Genomic DNA, 23409 nt, shown 5'->3' on the forward strand with positions numbered 1-23409 from the left:
GAATGACTCTTTTTCACGGTGTATAATTTACCTTTTTATCATCAAAGTAGTTATGATTCAGTTCACAATTTCGAAAATATGAAGGCATTAAAGATACGTCTCCTTCAACACTTCCCGCTCGCCTACGAAGGTTCGTGCTGTAAACCACAGGCATAACTAGTCAGATAAAATTACTGCAGTCGACTCGGCTTCAATGATTGCTACCCAGAGTTCCTTTCGGTCCGGTCGCGTAGGCTTGAGTTGGTCGACGACAAAATTTTTTGAATTGACTGTATACCGAGTTGCATGTCGACCACTGCAAATTGGAACTGATTTTTTCGGCCTGTCTCCATGGAAGCGAACCAGTCCGCTTTGCCGTGACGAATTCTGTCTCAAAGAAAATGACCCTGCGAAAAAAATGATCAAATGGAAAGGAGCGGAACACAGCTGTCCGGAGGGGTAGGAAGGGGAGCGGAATCGATGTCGACCAAGCCTAGATGAACCAAGAATCATCACAGGACAACCTGAGAAAGCAAAGAACTGAACATTATGGTCATGGCAGAGTGTTAAGTGCTACTAATGACACAGCCAACAAATTGAGCCTGATATCATATCTAACGGATATGTTAAAACTTTTTTAAAACTCATATTTTCACTTAGACCATTAGTAGGTCTTTTTAAAAGGGATAATGTAGTGAGTATACCGCGCATGCGCGGGCGTTTTGGTACGGTTGTGCAACCAAAATTGGCGTGTTGACTGTAATAAAAATGATCTTCGACGTGAGCTATTTATTACAATAATAAAGATTTGCCGAAAGACATTTTTTGTTCAAAATCAGTTTTACTCCTTTTCTGGACATCAGACTATGAACTTCAACGATTATCAGTACTTCTTTCTTATTAAACTAAAAGAATGATACATCTTTTAATCCATCCCTCCCCTCCCCTGATATTTAATGGCTGTAGATAACTAAATTATCCAATGGACAAGTCGATGCTGTTATCCAATGAATTTATAATAATAATAATAATAATAATAATAATAATAATAATAATAATAATAATAATAATAAAGAAAATCACATGTATGTACGATCTAATCGTGTGGACGCGCGTTTCATCGACCACAATAACAAGAAAGTACTCATGGTGGAAATGAGCTGTCCGTGGGTTAACAACCGAGAAAAGAAAGACAAAGAGAAGACGAAGAAGTATGGAGCACTTAGACTTGAGCTCACAAAACAACACCCAGGATACACGATCTTGCAAGTGAACCTCATTTTGGACGCTCTTGGAGGATGGTCTAAAGAGATGGAGCCTGAGATGAAGAATATCTTTGGAACAAGATACAAAGATGTATTACTTAGAATGCAGAAAGCGGTATTAAGCTGCACAGTGAACATTGCAAGAACATTCAAATTAATCACATCTTAAGGACATTTCAAACATTCTAAGTATTTAAACTGCATCTTAAGAACATTAATAATTGGTTTTAAGTGATTTTATTATTAGTCCTGTCATGCTGGTAGGTTACGAAATTACGCCCTATCTAGCTTACCTAATTAGCATTCAAACGTGTTTACTGCTGATAATAATAAGAGATTCTTAAAAGCGCATAAAACGAGTCTCTATGCTCTTCACAAATATTTGATAAAGTCCTATACAAATACAAACTAATCTATCTATCTATCTAGGTAAAAAAAAAATTATAATAATGGTACCATGTGGATCTACTCCCCGCTATGAGCGCCCCAACCAGCTCCAACCACACTATGGTATTCAAAAGACACTATAAATAAATATATGTATGATGTATATAAATAAATATACATGCAACTGCTATCCTTCAAGACAGCTACAAAATGGTCGAGAACACCCACAGCCAGATGCAGACCCAAACAGTCAATAAGGTGTATTATACGACTATTTTGTAAAATGATATATGATAAACTCATGACATTATCGCGCTGAATTTTCGTGTCTAGAGAGAGAGAGAGAGAGAGAGAGAGAGAGAGAGAGAGAGAGAGAGAGAGAGAGAGAGAGAGAGAGAGAGAGAGAGAGAGAGAGATGTCTTTTATTTAATCTCGGGAAATTTCATCAATGTACGAATTGGTTTTCATGAAAAGCGAGTTGATAGGTAATATATATCAAAAATTGATAATAACGTTAAGAATATATAGACAGGTTATGAAAAAAATTATCATCTACCCCCCAAAAATATTATAGTAATTAAAGTGTTAAAAGGACCAACAGACGAAAGATTCCTCTTAAAAGATTTTAAATTATTGGACAGTCTGACACTTTGGGGTATCGAGTTCCACACTTTTACACCGTCATAAGCGGAGAGCTCACCGTCATAAGAGAGAGAGAGTGAGAAAGAACTGAACTGAACTGAACTGTTCTTTATTTATACACGGGATTCCTTCAAATCATCACATTTGTTTTACAAGGGAGCAGTGATTTAAAAATGATAGTTCAGCGTAGAATTAAAATGATCTAGAATATAGTATAAATAGAAATGTATATATATATATATAGCTATTGTATAAATAATAAGATACATACAGAAAAAATTATAGACCATTGACAGACAGGTCAATATTTTTTAGTTTGGATTTAAAGTCGTTAATAGATTTGGCTTCTCTGAGATTTTTAGGTAAAGAGTTCCATAGTTTAGCACCTCTATAGTTAAAACTGCGCTTTAGAAATTCAGTTTTGGGGTGAGGTAGGCATAGTTTTGAAGTACATTCTCTTAAATTATAAGAAGTTTTTTCATGTACATGCGAAAACCCCTCAGATATGTTAGAGGGATATAGCTTGTTCACAGATTTGAACATAGAGACAGCAAGAGCCTTTTTGCGTTCATGCTCAAGATTTTCCCAGCCAAGATTTTGTAAAATATCAACAGATCTAATATCATAGTCTGACTGGGTTATGACTCTTGCTGCTCTGTTTTGCAGTTTTTGCAGTTTTTCGGCAAGTTCTTTGTTTAAATTACCCCATACTTCGCAGCAATAATTAAATAGAGGTTCTACTAAAGAATTATAGATAACGATTTGAGTATTAAATGGTACAAAAGGTACAAAAGAGAGAGAAAGAGAGAGAGAGAGAGAGAGAGAGAAGCTCTGGGACCAGGGTACTTTCAGGTAAAAACTGGATATATATTGTATAATGTAATGTTTATAAGCGTGATATTTAAAAATTTATTTAGAAAATAAGTATGTCTTAAGTAGGGATTTAAATGAATCCACCGTAGGAGCGTTTTTAATGTTATCTGGTAATGAGTTCCATAAATGTGGAGAAGCATAAGAGTATGTCCTATGTCCATATGTTGAAGTTTTTACTTGACTTGCTACCTTTAAGAGGACTTTCTTCGATGATCGCAAGCTTCGGGTTGAAAATATAAGCTGGAGCCATATCATGTAATGCTTTGTAAGTGATGAACATAATTTTAAATTCAATTCGCTTTTTAACTGGTAACCATTGAAATTCCCTTAAAATAGGCGCGTGTTACTGTCTCTTGGCTCCCACTAATAAACGGGCGGCGGTGTTTTTCTTATACGTGTGATAACTAAATTCTCATTTAAGCGCTACATGGCTTCGCGTCGTGCAACTCTTACGCTTTTCTTCGTGCTTAGCAGCCTCCCAAGTGTATCCATAACTCGATGGATGCACGCTACTTATGATCCATTCCTAGTAATCGTTTCATGGATATATGGCGTGCACTCTAAAAAGGTCCCGATGGGCGTAATTATTAGTGATGGCGTGAGAGTGCATGCGTTTTGACGGCACTGTCTTTTAATTATGTATATTTACAGTCAAACCAGCCCATATGCGTTCCTATCAAGGTTCAAAGATTCGTTTTATTTTTCGAAGCTTGATTTCCATCCCGCTTTGAAACTTGCATCAATGAAACGAACTTTGCAAATTTGAATAATGGGCTGTTAACAGTGTCTGCAGAGATATGTATAATGATAGTTAGCCAAATTAAAGGCGGAAGGGGCGTAATTAATTATTGATACCTGAATATGGATGAGCTTTGAATCTTGACTAGCTAGGGGAGGGTAGGGTTGGAAGAAGCCTGTAAAGTATATCACGAGCAATATTTCCCCAGCTACACAAGTAGAAAATGTACGTTAAATTTCATTTTAAAAGTACATTTAGTATGTAAATGATGATTTACAGTGTATTTACAGATTATTTCCATAGTATTTCCATAGTATGGAAATTAATTGATTTTTCCAGTGTGACGCGTGAAGCAAGCTAGAGATCTACCAAGAAGATTTTAAATGATGCCAGGTATTGCTGGCTTTCCCGCATATAAACCCGTGTTTCATTCGTGTCTGAATCATTACTATAGGGTGATATTAAATGAAAACGTTTCTGTGGCTAAAGCATCCTGTATAAAACATCATTTTCTTAAATAGTAATTACATATTTTGTGAATAATTGGAACTAGAATTTCACATAACGCGAAGGCTTCAAGTCCACACTTATATAGCACAATAACATTTTATATTTCTAAATTTTTAACACAAATTTTAAATGGTAACTAGTTTTTTGGGTATTTTCTAATCATCTGTGAAAAATGGGGGTCAATTTGTTGATATATCTGTAAAATATGATATATTTGTAATAGCTTTCCATGTTTACGTTGTTCGCGCGTTTTTGCCGTAAAATGAATTTCCACGTATTCTGACGACTAATCTTTTCCCGATCCCCCCTCAATTTTACCTCCCCCCCCCTCCCCCTGCCATACATTATGAACGCAGCCTATGCTTTCCATTTTATTATTCATCCATCATTAAAATAATATGCTTATCTATGTCCTTACTTCTATTTTCACACTGTGGCGAGTTCTTTTCATCCATGATTTCTCCCAGAATTTTTTGTTTCGTTTTTACAATTTTTTGCAATTTATACAACAACAAAAAATAATACCATTAAAAAAAAAAAGATAGTTAAAAAGCTCGTTAAAGCGCGAACCGATCAAAGGCACGGTAGGTCTTAAACGTCGACTGGAAAAATGCCTGCCAGAAAAATGCGTACAAGAAGAAAGCCTTATACCCCATTCACACCTAAACGTGTTTAGTTAAACTATGTTTCCATTAGGAAAAAATTGAGAAACTAGAAACCTACAATATAATAAAACTTTCTAAAATATTATCAGAGCAAGACAAAGCAGAGTTTGCATGCATTATTTCACCAAATATTGTGCAGTGTTCGTAGATAGTTTTCCAAACCTGTTTAGTTAAATCACTTTAAAACATGTATAACCCTTGGTGTGAATGGGACATTAGGCCCGGTTGATACGTCGAACTTTTCATGCGCCGAACCAAATGTTAAGAATTAAGATCATGAAAAGTAAGACTAGACGTCTGAATCAATTACGTTCAACCATAACATTGAGATCGAACCAATCGTTAAGATCGACTGAAGCGGTCGGAAATTACGACTTCGGAGCCACTCTGATTCAAACGACGAACTTTCCATGAACCGAACCTAATGCATATATTACATTTAATCGCGGAATGCTTGACTTGGAAAAATCTAATTGGATCGACTGAATTTGGATTCAAAAGTAGATTGACGATCTTTGCAGGTCGATCTTCAACGTGTTAGGTTCGGTTCATGAAACGTTCGATGCATGAACCGGGCCTTAAGCGTGCTTTTTATTCAATTTAATCTTTATCTAAACACAGTAAAATTTGATAACAGCTAAAAGTTATGAATATTTTTATGTATGCTCGCTTCAGTGAGTCTCTGGCATTTCGTCAAGCATGCGCAGTACGAATGACAGGGCTCTGGGGTGAAGTGTGTCGCCTGTCGTAAGTATGTCTTTGTAGCGCTCATAAACAAGTTAAGTCAACCCGTTTTTTCAGATACTTGGATTTTTCTGTTCTGAAGTAATGTTTCAAATACGAGTTGCTGTATTCTATTGGAATTTTGAGAACCTAATAGAATGCAGTGACGAGTATTTGACACGACATCTTATACTCTTTTTATTATGTTTGTTTTTATTTCATAGTTCTAGTACTTTCAAATATTTCAAAGTCCGACGAGTAGTAGGACCTTGAAATATTTCAAAGTACTAGAAGTTTGAAATGGGTGCGGTCGTATTTGATGGGGGTTTCAAACTACTGCACGTGGTACAAATAAGAAACCCTGGTTTGTCGATGAGCTCATGAAAATTAATGAGTCTAAGATGAACATCTTAGTTTTTTTTTTGTTTTTTTTCCATCAACTTTCTTTATTTTATCATAATTTATAAACAATTCACATTTTGATTTTGATACCTATAATCGGGACTATCCGATAATTAAATAAATAATTAATCTTTTTTTTTTTTTTTTCCAAGATTATTTTCATTTAATTGTACCCTATTTTATTAGGAAAAAAATAAATAAATAAATAAGCTGCGAGCTCCAAATAAAAAGTTTCAACGACTTTGGTGCTCTGGCTACCTGCGCATGTAGATGGTTTTCTGCTATCGTGCAGGATGGAAGATGATGACGGCAGATTTGGATGTGTTCTGTAGACCATCCACAGATACGAGTGTAGTTCCTTGAAAGAAAATGAAAACTATGTACTCAACCTATATATCATAGAGTATAAAACTGTTCACATTTATACTCTATGATATATAGGTTGAGTCCATGAAAATTTTTCGCTTTATTGCAAGTATAGGTACTACACTGGTAGCTCGATCGAATGGCTGTCGTCTGATTGTCGCTCTTGACCTGCTTCGTGTCCGTGGACAAGATGACCGATAATTAAAAGTCTCCTCGAGGTACGTATTCATTTTATTTCTTCATTTCTTTTCAAATCGGTAGCAATCATACATTGCCGGTCCTAGGCCGTTACATAACAACAATCGTTCTATAAACAAGACGTTCTCGTTATGAAAAATACCTTGTAGGGTAATTGCGATCTCAATAACTTAATTATCGTCTGTAACATCAAACTCATGTAGAGTGCTAGAGCTATAATCAAAATAAAGCTTTCAAAAATAATATTCAAAAATATTATGTTACATAAGCGAGGCTAATTACCAGCAATTTGAGACCCGCTGCCTATCTAGAGGCTTTCATCACGTTTGACTTGCAAAGGTAAAAACAACAACAACAACAACAACAACAATATGAATACAGGAGCTTAATTTAATAGGTATCGATGATAGACGTCATGCATATAAAAATTGCCGTTGCGTTGCTCTATTTCGCCACAATTCAAGCGGCCCATTAGAATAGTCCCCTTACAAGTTCCCTGCGCCATCTTGAAAGGTAGCCTTGCCTTTGCATCGTAGCGAGACTAACGGTGAGCTTGCAATGATAGAGACATGTGAATAATTCTCCAAGGTGTTTAAAAAAGGTCTTTATCATTGCAAGCTCACCGTTCGTCTCGCTTCGATGCAAAGGCAAGGCTACCTTTCAAGATGGCGCAGGAAACTGTGAAGGAAACTATTTTGATTAATTACGTACTCTGCAGCTGGATTGATAACTCTGATGTCTGGTTTTCACACATTTTATAACTGCTCTTCATCCTACTGTATATGGTATTTTGGTGGCTATTTTGGCTTTTCTAAGCCATCTAAAGAATACAAATATTCAAAGTTTTCTTTGTATTGTTGCTCACGGTGTTTTGCTCCGCGCCTCCCTCGATCATGATTCTTCAAAACAAAATATAGTTAATCAATTTCATGTTACGTCATAATTAAATGGGACAAGTGGTCACGAGTGCATGTATCACGGTATCATGTAGTCCGGCTAAACTCCTAGATTTAAGGGGCAATGATTATGTAATAGAGCGTTTTCACTCACGTGAGAAGGCAGCCATAAGCAATAGAAACTTTCTGCACAGTATTTGCATAAAAGGAGATGACTAGCTAAAAACTAGTGTGAGCTGCGTCGGTGTTTCTAATGAAACAGTAATGATAAAATATACACCGTGAAAAGATGAAAAAACTTACTGTCGTTTCGGACGCTAGTCCTTCGTCGGAGTAGAAGAGCAACAAAGGACTAGCGTCCGAAACGTTAGTAAGTTTTTTCATCTTTTCACGGTGTATAATTTACCTTTTTATCATTACTATTTGCAAAGAAATAGAGTTCAATTTCCGGAGGATAGAAAATGTATTGTTTTGGTACCCCATAATGCCGCTGTGACGTCAAGTGAAAACGCTCTATAGCTCTTTTAAAAAAACCAAAATAATTTCGTACGAAAGCCGACTAATAATGATGATGCTTCGTCATATGGTGGGTTAAATTGGCATTCTGGAAAAACAACAACGACAGAGGAGGAAACGGTGAACATAAGTTAACGGGCCAAACTAAAAATAGGCCCTTTGCAATCATGTGTCACGGTCAGTCACGGTCACGTGTCTGTACTGGACTGCAAAATTTATGTTTTTATATTAGATTGGTGATTTTTTTTAGGTACTTGTAAAGAACTGAATGAAAAGATGTGTAACCAGTGTGTTACGAAATGTAGTTTTATTACGATCTCTCGAAACAGGTTGTAGAAAGTTTGTTTGCAGTCCAGTAAATTTCACCCATGGGAATCAAGATGTTCATTCATTTGCTCTCAGTGAATTAATCAGCACGTGATTGCTTAGCTGCAAAGGGTCTATTCCACAGCCAAGCAGCGAGAAGGCAGAACAAGTATTATAATGAAATGCAAACATCTATGATAATATACTCAAACAAAAAAAAGACAAAAAGAAAAAAAAAAAAAAAAAAAAAACAGTTAAAACGAAAACAAAAACACAGCGGTGACGCCAAGGGCAGGCGCAGAAAATTAGCCCTTTTAATTGCCCTATTTCATAATGACGTCACTTCAAGTCAAACTATTGTTTTTTAACGCTAGGGATCATGGTCGCTGGAGGGGGATAAAATAACAACAACACATCTTAGATCACAATGAAATTTGGTTTATGAGCTGGTGAAGGCAAGAACAACTAAATATTACGCTAAATATCTCGAAAGAAGAGAATTAAGCTTAAATTTATCCTAAACTTCTATCAACTTAGCCGCGATGCAAACAAACCGTGACATCATTATGAAATAGGGCAAAAATTACAATTACAATTACAATTAAGATAAGTCTATACATTGAGACACTTGCGCTGTGTTTCATAATATTCATATCCTGTACTATTCGTCACCTTATATCAATGCCTCTAAATTATATTACGTTATCTTGTCCCTGAAGGTAAAGATTAATTCAGCCTTTGACGATAGACGCAATACCATGATGTAAAATAGCATGATTTATAGGAGAACCCACGACCCCCAATGAACATTTTATTCGTCTTATTGTTTTTGTTGTTGACAGTACGTGGTGGTGATGTCTTATTGTGAACTCTTACAGAAGTGACACGTATTTTGTCAAATGTTTTGACGTCATTGGTTCAATATATATATATATATATAGGTTTTATCTCCTAGATATTAGTAATATCCACAAAAAGTGGTTTGGCAGCCGTCCTTGATAAAAAGTAAACAATGAATCGGTTTAAAAGTTCTAAAATAGGCAAGATATTTTCTGGCATTCAGGGGAATTCTCCGAGTCAAGAACGATCTTTTACAAACCCAGACCACAGTCCATGTCCACAAGCTGTACATATCTATACCCAACTTACGCCAGGTCTTGGTAGAAGAATACCAGTAGAAGATGAGGCTGCTGCAATGGTCCACTTTACGTTTGAGAAGAAATACCAACGTAGGATAGAATGGCTCTACTCGCCGGCAAAACCAAATAAGTCGGCCGGCAGTACGAAGAAAGATGAAAGTATTACTAAGTGAGTAAAATATATGTAGGAGAAAAATAAACCAAGAATTCAAGAGTTGCCAATTAACACACCGAGCTGCATGCATGTCGCCGAGGAAATAAAAACTGAATTTGGACCTGTCTACATGGGAGCGAGCGTTACGGATTTTGTCTCAAAGTAAATGAGCCTGCGACGGAACGCTAAAACTCGTCAGTTCATCACCAATCTAAACAAACTTAGGTCAACGAGAATAAATGATCAATTCTTTTAGATATCTATCGTAAGTGTTTCAAAACTCACTCAAAGAATCGATAGAAATCCATCTTTGCAGTGCTGAAGAACCTCCTTGCAACTTTTCTTTCCTCAATAGACCTCTTCGGCTTGGGGTAATGTTTTCCCATTTCAGACCAAGTGTCATTTTCTTGAGAATAAGATTCCTTGTTTGAGTTGTATCCATATTCATGTGTCTTCTCATGTGCAACCGGGCGCAAACCTTAAACAGAGAAATGATACTCTAGGGAATGACATGTGGTCTGAAATGGCATCCGGAAACATTACGTCAGAGCTGAAGAGGTCTATTAGATGAGGAAAAGTAGCAAGTTTTTCCTCGCCTTTAAGTCTCCATGATGAAATACTGGGGTGTCATTTTTTACTGAGCAACTGTACTTGTACACCGAGAAAACTGAAGGAAACTACTCGAGAAATATTTATGAGGGTATAAAAAGTTTATGGAACATCAATTCTGATACATACAAGGATGAAAAATATGGATTGGGGCGGGGGGGAGGGGGGGGGGGCATAATAATTTTAGACAATTGATAAATTAATAAACATTCAAAATTAACCTTTTCTATTATGTTTCTTTAGCGGTCATTTTGTTTAGAATCCATCGAGAGGAACTGTTTTTTTTTTTTTTTTTAATTTCTTTTTAATTTCATTTTATCATTTCTTTTTCTTTTTCTGTACATAACACATTACAAGTGCCAAAACGTTTCAAGAAAAACTTGTTCATATCTACTTGCTAAAGCAAGCCGGAATACTTGTCAAAATATTGAAAAGGAAAAATTGTTGATGCATCTGCACGATCAAGAAACTTGTACATGTGAAGGAAACTACTTGCTTTTGTAAAAGTGGCTTTAGAAAAGAAAAAAAACATCCATCCACCCATCCATTCGTCCGTCCGTCCGTCCGTCCATCCATCCATCCAGCCTTTATAAAGGATGAACGGTGAGGGCATGCGCGCGGCTTTTGTCCCAAAGGCAGGCACGAGGATTTACGCGTACGGTAGCTATTTCATGATCACTTCATGATGATTCTATTTCGGTACAGAGGGCAGCATAAAATCACTAATAGTTTATTTTGCATGAAGCCTGTTTTGGATTAAGAACTGGAAGAACATATAGGCCACTTCCGGGCCGAATAACGTTGGGCATTACCGAAATCGAAAAAAATAAAATGAAATAAAATAATAATAATAGTAATAATAATACACATTTTTTTCTTCTGTCCCTTGATTCAAACCAGCTTTGCTGATTTAGGTATCTCTATATAAATATTATTGATAAATAAATAATAACAATATCGAAAACAATGTCGACGTACACATGTGTGAACTCTTCAACATGTGTGAATTCAACATGTCTTCTGATTCCAGCTCTGAGTAAGCCAGGTCTTGAGCCCTCGGCATAAAATCATCACGGGGTCTAGGGACTGAACATTAGATGATTCTGTTCGGATACATAAGTGTTTCTAGAACTTCTGGGTTTTCTCATTCTCACCGCGGTTTCCCAGGGTTTCTTTACGTCCTCAGTAGTTCTTTTACGTCACTCCGATAATGGTTACTTAGCAATGATGAAGTGTGGAGCGACGCAGGGCCGCGATTTAAAGTGGTCATCCGAGCCACTCGAAAGTCTATAACCATTTGTAAATACTTAAATATTTATTATTTTTAACACAAGTGAATTTAATAAATAATGGCGAAAGAGTTTTGCTTTCCTTCCACCCCCCCCCCCCCCCCCCTCCGAATGTTATTTATCTCTACAAGCGGCACGAATCGACAAACAAGCGTGCGCGCTATATTCATCTGTAGGTGACTATAGCAACATAAGACGTAAATTGTGACCAACGACCAAAAAAATTCGTTGAAACCAATATTATTGCTTCCGTTGAAAACCCAAAGATTGTGTGATGCCATTGCGTGACGCCGGCTTCTTCTTTTCGCCATATTTGGAGTAGTATTATGGTCTGGCGCAGTGCAGTATAAACAGGGGTAGGGTGCGTACGCATTTGACATGGCTGCTGGTTTGTGAAGAAGGAAAAGAAATGGCTGCCACTGGAGATGGAGCGAGTGGAGGGGAATATACCGAGGAGAGGCCGGCCAACGTCGAAGGTATATTTTATTCTAAACTTAATGTCTTGAGCTATGATTCTGGAAGGTTTCAGCTGCATTGGCTGTGGGTTTGTACGAGAAATCTTCGTTCAAAGATGCAAGTTTGACATTTTTTGTGACCGTGTCCGGTACTAATGAGCTTATATTTCTCTGGGGTTTTTTTCCCCTAAAAATGTCGGTTTATTTTTGGTTTTTATTTCGAAGGGGACGAAGAGCTCATGAGCAAGAGCCTGCAGATCCAGTCCAAGCGATTTTATATTGATTTGAAGAGCAATCGTCGTGGGAAATACATCAAAATAAGCGAGGTAAGTAGCGAACGGAATTTTTTTTCTACCGGCTTCGACATCAAAATGGCGAAGATGCTTTCCTCGTAACGAAAGCAAATGAATTTCGAACTCGCTTCTCCATAACAGCTGTTACTCTCTTGCCAGAAATTAAATTTGACATGTTAGGATTAAGACCCTTTTTGCTTTAGCTGCAGTTTATTTTTACTGGGGCATCGGGAAATATTTTTTTAAAGGCGTGAAAATTTTCGGTAAAATATGAGATTGTCTGATGTTTTAGCAGCAGGCGACGAAGTACAAGGGGTTTACAAAATCCAAGGAAGCTTGTGAAATGCGAAATTTTATCATGTTTAGAGCTCTAAATAAACACTGCGCGTTATTCCAATCTGGTTTATTGACCGTCCGAGAAATAATAATTGTATCAGGGAGATTTGATTTATAAAAACTGCACAAGTTCACTGTGGCAAAAAAATTCAAAATATATGTATACAATGTTTATGTACGTTATGGTGTTTATACTTTCATGAAATTCGAGTATTATGAATATTAATATCGAGTGAACTTCTCAGGTTTTTTTTCGTAGTGTTGAAGAGTTATGAATCAATAGTATTTCTTTTAATTTTGAACCAAGACAAGTCTCTTTTTATTGTGGGTAAAGATAAGATGCTATGTTAATTAATAATTCAAGATGGATTATTTATTGTGCTGGTGCTATGTTACCACGTATTAGATTCATCCTGGCTTTCCCAAAGCATTTAGGACGGCAATCGCAAAGATTGCAGATCATTACCTTCGAAAATTTTGTAAATGTAAATCGTGATCTGACCTGTAGCCTTTACACATCATAAATTCTTTAACCGACCCATTTTCTTAAAATAATCTTTTGTTTAACAACATACCAAACGAAAAAGCCAAAGGTCCAAATTATATTTTGTTGACTGTGAAAATTGGAATTTTTAGTCAAACTTGGCTTTTAATTTGATAATATTCCTGCAAATCCTAATTTACGTTTTTAAAAGACATTTGTACATTGTTTGTAGCTCTTGGCATATAGACTCCATTGTTCTAAAAATGTAATTTGATCTTCATTTTCACATGCAAATGTTATTCTTTGCAATGCTTATATATTTCGATAATAACATGCACCTATTGCGGATAAAGGAATTGATATGCTTGGTTGACCTATTAACGATACCTTCAATGCCTTTCATATCAACCAAACACACACAAAATTGTGTTAAATTTTTTTATTCAAGGTTTAAATTTCAAGGCCTACAGACCTCTTGGATCTCACAAAAACCACTATTTAATATTAAGTATCAATACTTTAGCCCTAAAATTGCAATGTTCAACGATTAGATATGCATAACGCTTTAAAAAAAAAATCCCTCTACATCACATAAATTATAACATGCCTGATGACAATTGAATATTTTAACATATTGTGCATGACATAATTTAGATTGGTTCATGCATTTTGCAAGGAATGTAATAAGCCCAACTTGGCTGATAATCTTTTGAATGTGTTATTGTAAGCATTAATAATTTTTGCTATTTTTTTTTGTATGTGGCATCAAATTGCAAGTGTAATAAGTAATCCAAAGTTGTAGTTCTATGAGACTTCATGTGCAATCAATACAAATGATAATCACTTAATGATCCAGTTTTGAGCTTCATAATTTTTGTGTAGAATATTCATGTGATCAAGTGAAGGTCCATGAAGTTCTAAAATCTACAAAGCTTTTCGCTGTTGTATCACAGCGTTGGACAGTCACAACAGAGCTAGGCTCCAAACTAAGTGAAAGCCCAAAGATTGAATTAGAAGTTAGAAGTTGATTTTGAGGAGGGAGGAAAACTGGAGAACCCGGAGAAAAACCCTCAAAGCACAGGAGAGAACCAACAAACAGCTCTACTCACATACGACATCGAGATCGGCAGGACTCGAACTCTAGCCGCATTGGTGAGAGGCGGCGCATTAGCAGCGCACGCCACCGGTGCTTCCCAATTTCCAAATTCCAAATTTATGACATTTATGTTGCACATTCTTTTTTTTTTTACTGTACTATTTCAGACCTTTTGCAGCCTTCTTAATCATAATTTATTACCAAACTTAGTCATGACTGAAAATATTTTTAGACTGTAGTAGTTATGTGACTAGGAAAATAAAGTATGCTTGCTAACTAATTTGGCAGCAATTCAAAAGTGAACTAGAAAATTACATGTTACCATAGAAGCACATCTCTTGAATTACCACGAGACACAGCGGCATGTTTCACCACATGCATTAAAAGCACACTTGTATTAATATTTGCATGTTGAGAACAACTAGTAAAACTCTGCATGTGTTTACAGGTTTCCTTGGCGACAATACCCAGAGGATTTTTCTGAGGTTTATTTTTTCTTCTAAATCTGTACTTCTTTGAATTCAACTTTACCATGTCAAATCCAAACCTACATCGTATTATATATGTATGTATCTCCGCACATTAGTCATTGCAGTTTCTTCTTGGAGTAAGCATCTATATTCAAGATAGGCTGTGCTTATATATAACAGCTGAGTAAAGTCATCTTGTGAGGCCTATTGGCCTATTGTTAAAGCAACTCCATGCATGGGGCATACTAATTATTTTTCATAAAGTCACAGAATAAATCAATTTTGAAGATACTTCTGGAAATCAATCTGAATTTTAAATCTTTGCTAGCAGGATTATATGATTGTGACTCTTTTAGAACAAAAATATCAATGCATGATGAAACGATTCTTGATGACTTGAGGGGCACACTGAATAAGTCTATAGGCCATGATACTTAATGCATCAACCAGACACTTGAGCAACAGAGTGAAGCAAATGTCTTATTCATACAGCAGAATGTTTTATTCTAGGTATTTCAGGAATTTTAGGAATGATAAAAACACGAAATGATAATAAAAAAAATATATATATATAAAGAGATTAGGAGAAAAAGAAAATGTGTCATAAGTGTTGACAAATCATGGATTGTGTGCCTAGAATCTTAGATCCTTGCTAAATATATTAGTCACACCAACAGAAGACACTTTTTTTGCCAAGTCCTATTATTGACTTAAATGAATTTGTATCTAATATTTAAGGTGCCATTTAGTTCACCCAGGTAGCATTTCATTTCACTCCTAGGGTTGAAGTTCTCTTTAAACATTATACTTCAAAATTTGCAACTTTAGAGAGAAAAGTTTTGGATTTTTGGATTTAAAAAAATTATTATTAAATCAATTAATAATAAATAAATTATTTTTTTCTTAACAATTTTGAGTTACTTGTAATGCACATATTTAGTAAGAGATAGACTTCTGTACTTGTACTAAAAATGAGACTTGAATTTAAAACTGATAATTTGCATGCAAAATTATCCTTTATTGCCAATTTTCTTTTAAGACAATTGTTTTTGCTATTTTATTTTCATTTTGTTCAAGTTCTGGTCTGTTCCATTTCCTACATCAAAACAAAACCTAAACAGCAGTGAGCATCAATAGATGTTGGATCAATGAAGATTATCAATAAGGCTATGTTGTAATCTTTTTTATTCATAGTCTGCTCAGCTGATCAGGAAATGATGAAAAGATGTTCACAATCCAATATAATACAATATAAAATATGGAAAAAAGTTAGATTACCTGGAACATAGAAATGTATATATAATAATAATAATAATGATAATAATAATAAAAAATTGATAACTTAATATATAAAATACTTCTCATATATATAACCTCTTCGCATTTTAAAAGTGTTAATTATACAGAATTAAAACTAAAAAAAGTCATTTTTATTTTAAAGGTAAATACATATTAACCACGAAGAGTTATCTATCATATGGCCCTCTTATTCTCAGACATCAAATTACAATTTAGGGTTTAGAATTGTTGATTTTTACGGATTGTGGAAAACTGGAGGCAAAAACTCCTCATAGCATAGGAGAGAACAATACAATACTGTATTTTTGGCTCTGTTCCAAACGTTTGGAACGGAGCCGAAAATACAGTGATTTGCATGCAGTAATTATATATTTAAATGGTCATATCTCAGCTGTTATTTGTCTGATTCTCGTCAAATTTGGTGTGTAAACGTCTTTTCTGATTGTCTATCGAATTTTTTAACCAAAAATATGATCAAATGAAAATTAATTTTTGTGACGTCATCACTTGAGTACTCTATATCAACTCAATATAATTAAAGACAGCACTGGTGGCATAGTGTTGATAGTGCTCGTCTCTCACCAAGGCAATCTAGGTTTGATTCCTGGTACAGCATCAAGCCACTATGTGGAATCCAGTGCTAATTCCCATTTATTACTTTATTTTATTTTTAATTTTGCACATCCTATGCCCTGCATGCAGGGCTTGAACTAAGTAGACCACCCAGTTTATTTTTCAAAATTGCTATTTATTATTACCCTTTTTGAATGTAATCAAGGTTAAATTTCACATTAGAAAATTGTCAAGAATAAAACAACCTATTTATGGATGAAAAGGAAAGAAAAACACTTTTTGATTATAAAGAAAATAGAGAAAATTCTTATGGAAGTATTTTGCTCTATATTTTGTTTGTTTTAGTTAAATCAAATTAGTCGTTGCAATCCATTATTTATCGTATTGCTATGGTTTAATTATCTTGTTCCACTGATGAAGTGATGCAAAAGAAAATTCTAGAATTTCTATTGTGCTAGTACTTAGATAGGTTAAATATCTGTTTTGTATGCAACTCTGTCTTATAAGTATAAAACTGTCCATATTAATCATTAAATATTATCACAGAAATCAATCTAAGGTACTGTTACCCCTAGTTAGATTCTAACTAGACGGTATTAAAAAAAAAAGTTTATAAATTTGTGTACGATTAAAGGGGGTAAATTCCACATTTCCTTGATCAAAAATGTAGCACTCTCAAGAGAGTTAAAGGGTGAATAGTTGACAGGTTCATAAACAAAAACAAGTGTCTGCCCCTAAATAAAAAACAATTTACCACATGTCTTTATTATTCCGGAAAAAAATTTCACTTTAAAAGCTAGACTAAGGCCCCGTCCACACGTATCCGGATATCTTTTAAACGTATTTTCTTATTCCGTATCCGAAAAAAATTCTCGTCCACACTTACAGTGTTTTCGAATTGTTTTCGCCCGTCCACACGTATCCTTTTTCGAAAAGTTGTGTTTTCTAGCGGCATTTTCACCGGATATGTGTGGAAGGAATGCCAATTTGCGAAGGAAAAAGTCCGTTTTCAGAAATATCCAGATACGTGTGGACGGGGCCGAAATCTTTGAAAGCACAGTATCTTGTCACTACATTTACTTGTGATATCTATATTTACGATATCCAGACATTGTTCCCATATATATTTATATCTTATTTCAATTTGCTTTTATAAGCAGTTTTTTTTAGTCTGAAATATTGCAATGAAATCCCTTCAAATATAATACTTATTTTGCATGTAACATCATACCAACATTGCGTTAGATAAATTGTAAACCGCTTTTAGTCAATTGTTTTGATATTAACTCAATAGTTTTGCTAGAAGAAATCAATATTTGGTCTCATTTTTCAGTTTAAAACATAGTATTATTTTGGTTTCGTATTTTGTCTCACCGCGTATTTTGTTTTTAATTTTGTTTTGTTTTGTTTTGTTTTGTTTTGTTTTCCAGTTTCTTTTTAAGAGTGGTTGGTCGATTTTAATCTTCTCAAAAACATCTCTTGATGTTTTCACGACCGGCAAATTCAACTACCAGAAACAAGAGAAAGAATTTTTAAGCAAAGCAAACGCAAAATAAAAAAAGAAAACGCGGCTTTTTTTTCAATCACCATACATGGGCTCTTTATTCATATACATTTTTCTCCCTAGTTACCCACGAACAGGAGCACAAAACGTAAAATTATTCTGTCCCTTGCATGTGGCAGGGAGTTCCGCGACAAACTGACCATCTTTGCTGAGTTCCTCGCCCAACAAGGTATGCTTTGAATTTTTCTTTATGCTTTTAAAATTTGAACAATTCATACCGTGAAACTACAAATATTATGTAACGCCACCCAAATACTTATGCTCGATGTCACATCACTCAACAAGAAAATCTATTATATAAAGCAAATAGATCAGGCTTAGCTATGTTCTGTTCTCTGATAAGACACTCCTGAAGCTGTAGAACACATCAAGAAATGACACACGGCTTTGACAACCAACACTCCACCGTCACGATGGACTGGGGCGTCCCGCACCATTTGCAAAAAGTTTTATCATTGATTTAAAAAACGATACATATAGTATTAAGAATGGTAATTGAACTGAGTGGAGTGCCATTTGGTCTGAAATCAAACGGGTGATTACAAAATTGCACGAACAGCGAGGAATCGTATGATTAGAAGAAAACTGATTACGTCTCGTTTAGCGCTAACTTTGAAATTGTTTATAGACACTGGCAAGTCAGAGGAAACTGTACCAGAAGATGGTCGTCTCAAAAGGTTAGTATGATTTTGTCTTCAGGTACATACCACATTGTCCCATCACACTTATCTTGGAGTAATCCAGTACCGCTTGGAAGCTGGATTTTCATTGCTCCCTAAGTAATCCAATCATGCAACTCGTTCCGAGCGATACGGGCTCGCACTTATCTTGGATATCTAACTAATGAAAGGGTAGCCATGGAAATACTGTAGTTTGAAGAGCACTTTTTTAAGTTGTCCCGTCTCTCCACTCTTCATCATTGCTAACCAATATCGGAGGGACGTAAAAGAATCACTGAGGACGTAAAGAAACCCTGGCAGTGACTACTATCAAGGCCTACACCTTATACTTACTGCCTGTCATGATTGTATACACCTTCAAAACATTCAAAGGCCGCTATATTGAAGAAATAAAAAACGCGCGCTCGTGCTGTGTGCAGTTATAAAACACGCGGGGATAGGTAGAACACGAGAGAAGTGTTACGAGAAGCACGACGCATAGTGGAGTGCTTCTCGACACTTCTTGAGTGTTCTGTCAATCCATAAGATGCAAAGGGCGCGTGCGTGCTGTGTACTCTCATAAAGCACGCGCTCCCAACCAATGAGAATGCCAGATTTATCACAGTTATTTTATAAAAATCGTTATCATCATCAGTCCGGCATTTTCGTGACAGATTTTGTATGGCTTTACTATTGCTGACCGTATTTGTTTTATGTATTTATATTTAGTGAGATGATTACCGGTGAGAATAAGAGGTATTATCTTGATCTTAAGGAGAATAACCGAGGACGATTCTTAAAGGTATGAAGTTACCCTATAATAATACTAAGATCCCCTGGTTATAATATAGCCGTTGCCAAAACCGGAGACCAGCCCCTGGGGTCCTGACTGATGTTCTTTTTGCTATTGCTTTGTGCAGGTTAGCCAAGCGCCCATCATATTCCCCAGAGGGGATAGGGACTCACGTGGACGTGGTCCCATGCGCAAGGAGATTGCCATCCCAGCTCAGGGTATCGTGGATATTAGGAATAGCCTGTCTGAGATATTAGAGGAATGTGGTTCTGATGACGGTGAGCATGGTGGGTTTGTTTGCTGCTGATGCGCGCGTAATGGCGAAGGGGGGAGGGGAGGGGAGGGAGAAAGACGAAGAGGAGATGCTACCTCTCTCGCTTTTTCTCTCCCTCCCTCGTCCCCACTCCTCCTCCTCTCTAGTTTCTAGTTCTTCTCTGCCATAAAATATAACACAGGGATCCCAAGAAAGAATATATGGTAGCCTGTGGATGAGGCTTGCCTTAGTCTAAAGAGGAATGTTACGTATTGTCAACCAACAGGGCAGCGTTGACTTCACATTCACCCAAAGAATAATGTCCTAATCGCGATGCCAAGTAAAATTCAGTATCCATGTTACATTCCAGTTTGTGTCTTACATTTTATTAAAAGTGTCAGTAATAGATATAGCTATTAATCTTCACTGTTCTAGATGAAGGTCTTGAATTGCCCAAGCCCTGTGAACTGCGAGTAGAGCAGAAAAGATTCTACTTTGATGTGGGAAGCAATGCACGCGGTGTGTTCCTTAGGATCTCCGAGGTAACTACTGTATATAACTTCTATATATATCTTGTGTATGAGGGTCTAGGATGGGTTGGAGACTTCTTCTGATGAATTAAAAAAAAAACGAAGCTAATAAACCTCTTTGACTTTGGGAGTGATTTTCCCATTTCAGTTCACGTGTCATTTCCTAGAGTATTATTTCTTTAACGGCCGCGTGAGAAGACAAAGAATATTAACCTCAAGGGAATTCCATATAGTCTGTAATGAAAAACATGACACCCAGGGTAAAGAGGTCTATTGTCCTTCCCAAAGTACTTTTATTGGGATTCAAATTCGTTTCGTTTCCTCCACAACCTTTGGTATTCTTCGATTGCACGTTACGTAATAGACGTCACTTCCGGTAATAGCTCTTTTTTGATGGCTTGTAGAATCCTGGAGCTTGTTTTGATCTCTTGTTTTCTGATTTAATGTCGTGAAAATAGTCAAATACAATAGTTTGAGGGCTTATTTTGATATGTTTTGACTTAACATCCGCTAGTTGCCCCCCAGTCAAGCGCTTGTTTGCACCCCAGTCAACTCCAAAAAGTCACGTGATTGATAGTAATCAATACCATGTTTATCGCCACCAATCTTCTACGCATAAGGAAGTAAACAGGCTAGCTGGTAGTTTGCCTGCGTGTGTTTGCGTAGACCAAGATGTTCTTACAAAGATCGTGAGTTATTTATTTAATTTGTTTCAGGTTACTGCTAATTATCGTACTTCTATCACTATTCCTAAAGTTGGCTGGGCACGCGTTCGGGATACTATTGGTAAGCCAAGAGTAAAACTCTCTGCTCACTCTTTATACACCTATTTTTATTTTTATTTTTCTATGAATATACGCTTTTTTTTCCTTTCTAATCATTACATGTAATCTCCCACGATGTAGTCTCAATTGTACTTTTCTATATATATGTGGTTTTTTTTTTGTGTTAATATGTTAAACTTTTTTTTTCCTTTTCGTTTTTCCTAAAACTCCAGAAACCTTGTAATTATGGTTAACTGTGTAAACTCCCACGATGAGCCTAGCTCTTGGAGAGAACCCAGAGAGTAAATATGTTTAAATTAAAAAAAGAAAAAAAAAACAACACCTATTTAAGAAAAAACTTTGTCATCGCCAAAGGCGAAAAGCGATAGGAGATAGGTCATCCCAAGATCCAAGATTAGCTGGAATGACTTGTGTTCTGCTTCTTATTCTCGTCAACAACATGCACCTTAGAGACTGATTTTTTCCATGTTTGATGTTTTGATGTTAGATGACTAATGATAAATTCTTTCTCATGTAAAACGATTGTATTGCTCAGTCCTGCCATCTAACACGACTGCCATCATTTCATGGTCCAAAACCTCTATATTGTGTTTTCAGCTTTCGTTATTTTGTTTTTTACAGGAGATTTGCTGGACAAGGTAGAGGGGGAAGATTAAACCATACTCTTTTTGTTTGCAAACCAGCATCTACTTTGACCAAGATGTTTCTTAAAAGACCTTTGTAACAAAAGAATTGCTTCTTAAAATACTGACTGATTCTTGATTCCAACTCCCATTAGTTATCGTTGCAGCAGTTTTTCCAGTGCAATTAGACTTGTCCCACAAATAGCTACACAGAATTTGTTTAAAGGAGTACTACAAGGATTTCGAGGCAATTTTCTTTTATTTTTACAATCATTTTTGGACGATCAGAGTTTTAAATTTTGAGATATTCTAGCTATTTTTCTGAGCTTGTGGTACATAGCAACGGTAACTAATGGGAGTCGGAATCATGAATTAACAAGTTGCAATCCGCGCATTACTGCATATTTATGTACCTCAACGCACCACAGGGAGCCCAAGCTTGTCCTAAGCTTGTACACCAATGGTGAAACCCCACATTTTCATTTATAGAGCTTGATTCTAAATCTTAAGGTGATTCTATCGAGGAATTTTTTTTTTTAACCAGTAAAACAAATGCACAACAGCACATTAAATTAAAAACATTGGAAATGGTGTTTTAGTTCTGAAATTTCCGCACGGCCCGAGAGACTCAGAAGAGGGTTGAGATGGTGCTCCTTAGAACTTAGTCAGTGTATGTAGTATTTCTGATGAAGTGAATGTTTCATAAGCTATACTTTTGTTAAAAAGGTCTATTCGAAAAACAAACAACAAAAAAACACCTACAAAAGAAGAAGGAAAAAAAAAAAAAAAAAAGAAATTTACTTTTAAACAATTATTACCAAGGCCGCAATACTTCTGAACTTATAAATCTTTTTGAATCACAAGTAGTTGAATACTAAGCATGGATGCAGCGCGCAGAATCATTTTATTTCTAAATGTCACTTTAAATCTGTTCGAATACACTGTGCGGAGATTCTTTATTTGCCTTAACCCCAGGCCCTGTCTTCGTCCTCATATTTTGACCGAGTGAGGATCGGATCCAAATCTGTACCGTGGACATTTCAACAATAGTGCAGTTTTCGTATGACTGTGAAAAGTTAACGCCACGAACCGCAGTCGTGACACAGCAAGGGATACGCCAGACAAATCACATTGCACGAACATGAACACGGCGCGGACACGGTCACGCCAAGAACACGGCACTTTTTAGACCAATCATATTTCGCGTGAAAAAAATCAGCCAATTAAAATTCTAGAAAGTATCACGACACGTCACGCTTACGGCACTGAGCTTTTCACAGTCATACGAAAACTGCACTATTGACTCTGGATACTAATTCTCTCTCATCCAAACTAACCAAAGTCAACAAGCACATAGAGGACCTCGCTCGCAGTATACTGTTTGAATATTATTAAGCTTGTACAAAACAAAAACATTTGCAGTGTTTATTGAGTTATCAGGAATTGCTGTAAGTACCACGCGCGCTCTAGACATCAGCGTGGCAATAAACAGGATGGCAAATCTTTCATTGATCATGTTGTTTGTTGATGGAAGAGAG

General features: G+C 36.1%; 1 protein-coding gene across 2 annotated transcripts; it reads left to right on the top strand.

Annotated features, from left to right (window-relative positions):
• The first annotated feature begins 12008 nt into the window (after positions 1-12008).
• LOC116306205 (transcriptional regulator protein Pur-beta-B) lies at positions 12009-23379 on the top strand. Of its 2 annotated transcripts, none has more exons than XM_031716257.2 (9): positions 12009-12134; positions 12339-12439; positions 18292-18397; positions 18857-18905; positions 19617-19689; positions 19808-19967; positions 20369-20475; positions 21180-21249; positions 21870-23379. In XM_031716257.2, exons 1-9 carry the CDS (start codon positions 12068-12070, stop codon positions 21902-21904), a joined length of 768 nt encoding a protein of 255 aa, XP_031572117.1. In that variant the 5' UTR covers positions 12009-12067; the 3' UTR covers positions 21905-23379. The 2 variants fall into 2 exon arrangements, with proteins under 2 accessions (XP_031572117.1, XP_031572118.1); XM_031716258.2 differs by having other exon boundaries at positions 19808-19958.
• Positions 23380-23409: the final 30 nt, after the last annotated feature.

This window comes from Actinia tenebrosa, unplaced genomic scaffold, assembly GCF_029948245.1.
Source record: "Actinia tenebrosa isolate PJP-AT-01 unplaced genomic scaffold, QUT_ActTen_1.0 utg344__unscaffolded, whole genome shotgun sequence".
In the NCBI taxonomy this organism is placed as follows: Eukaryota; Metazoa; Cnidaria; class Anthozoa; order Actiniaria; family Actiniidae; genus Actinia; species Actinia tenebrosa.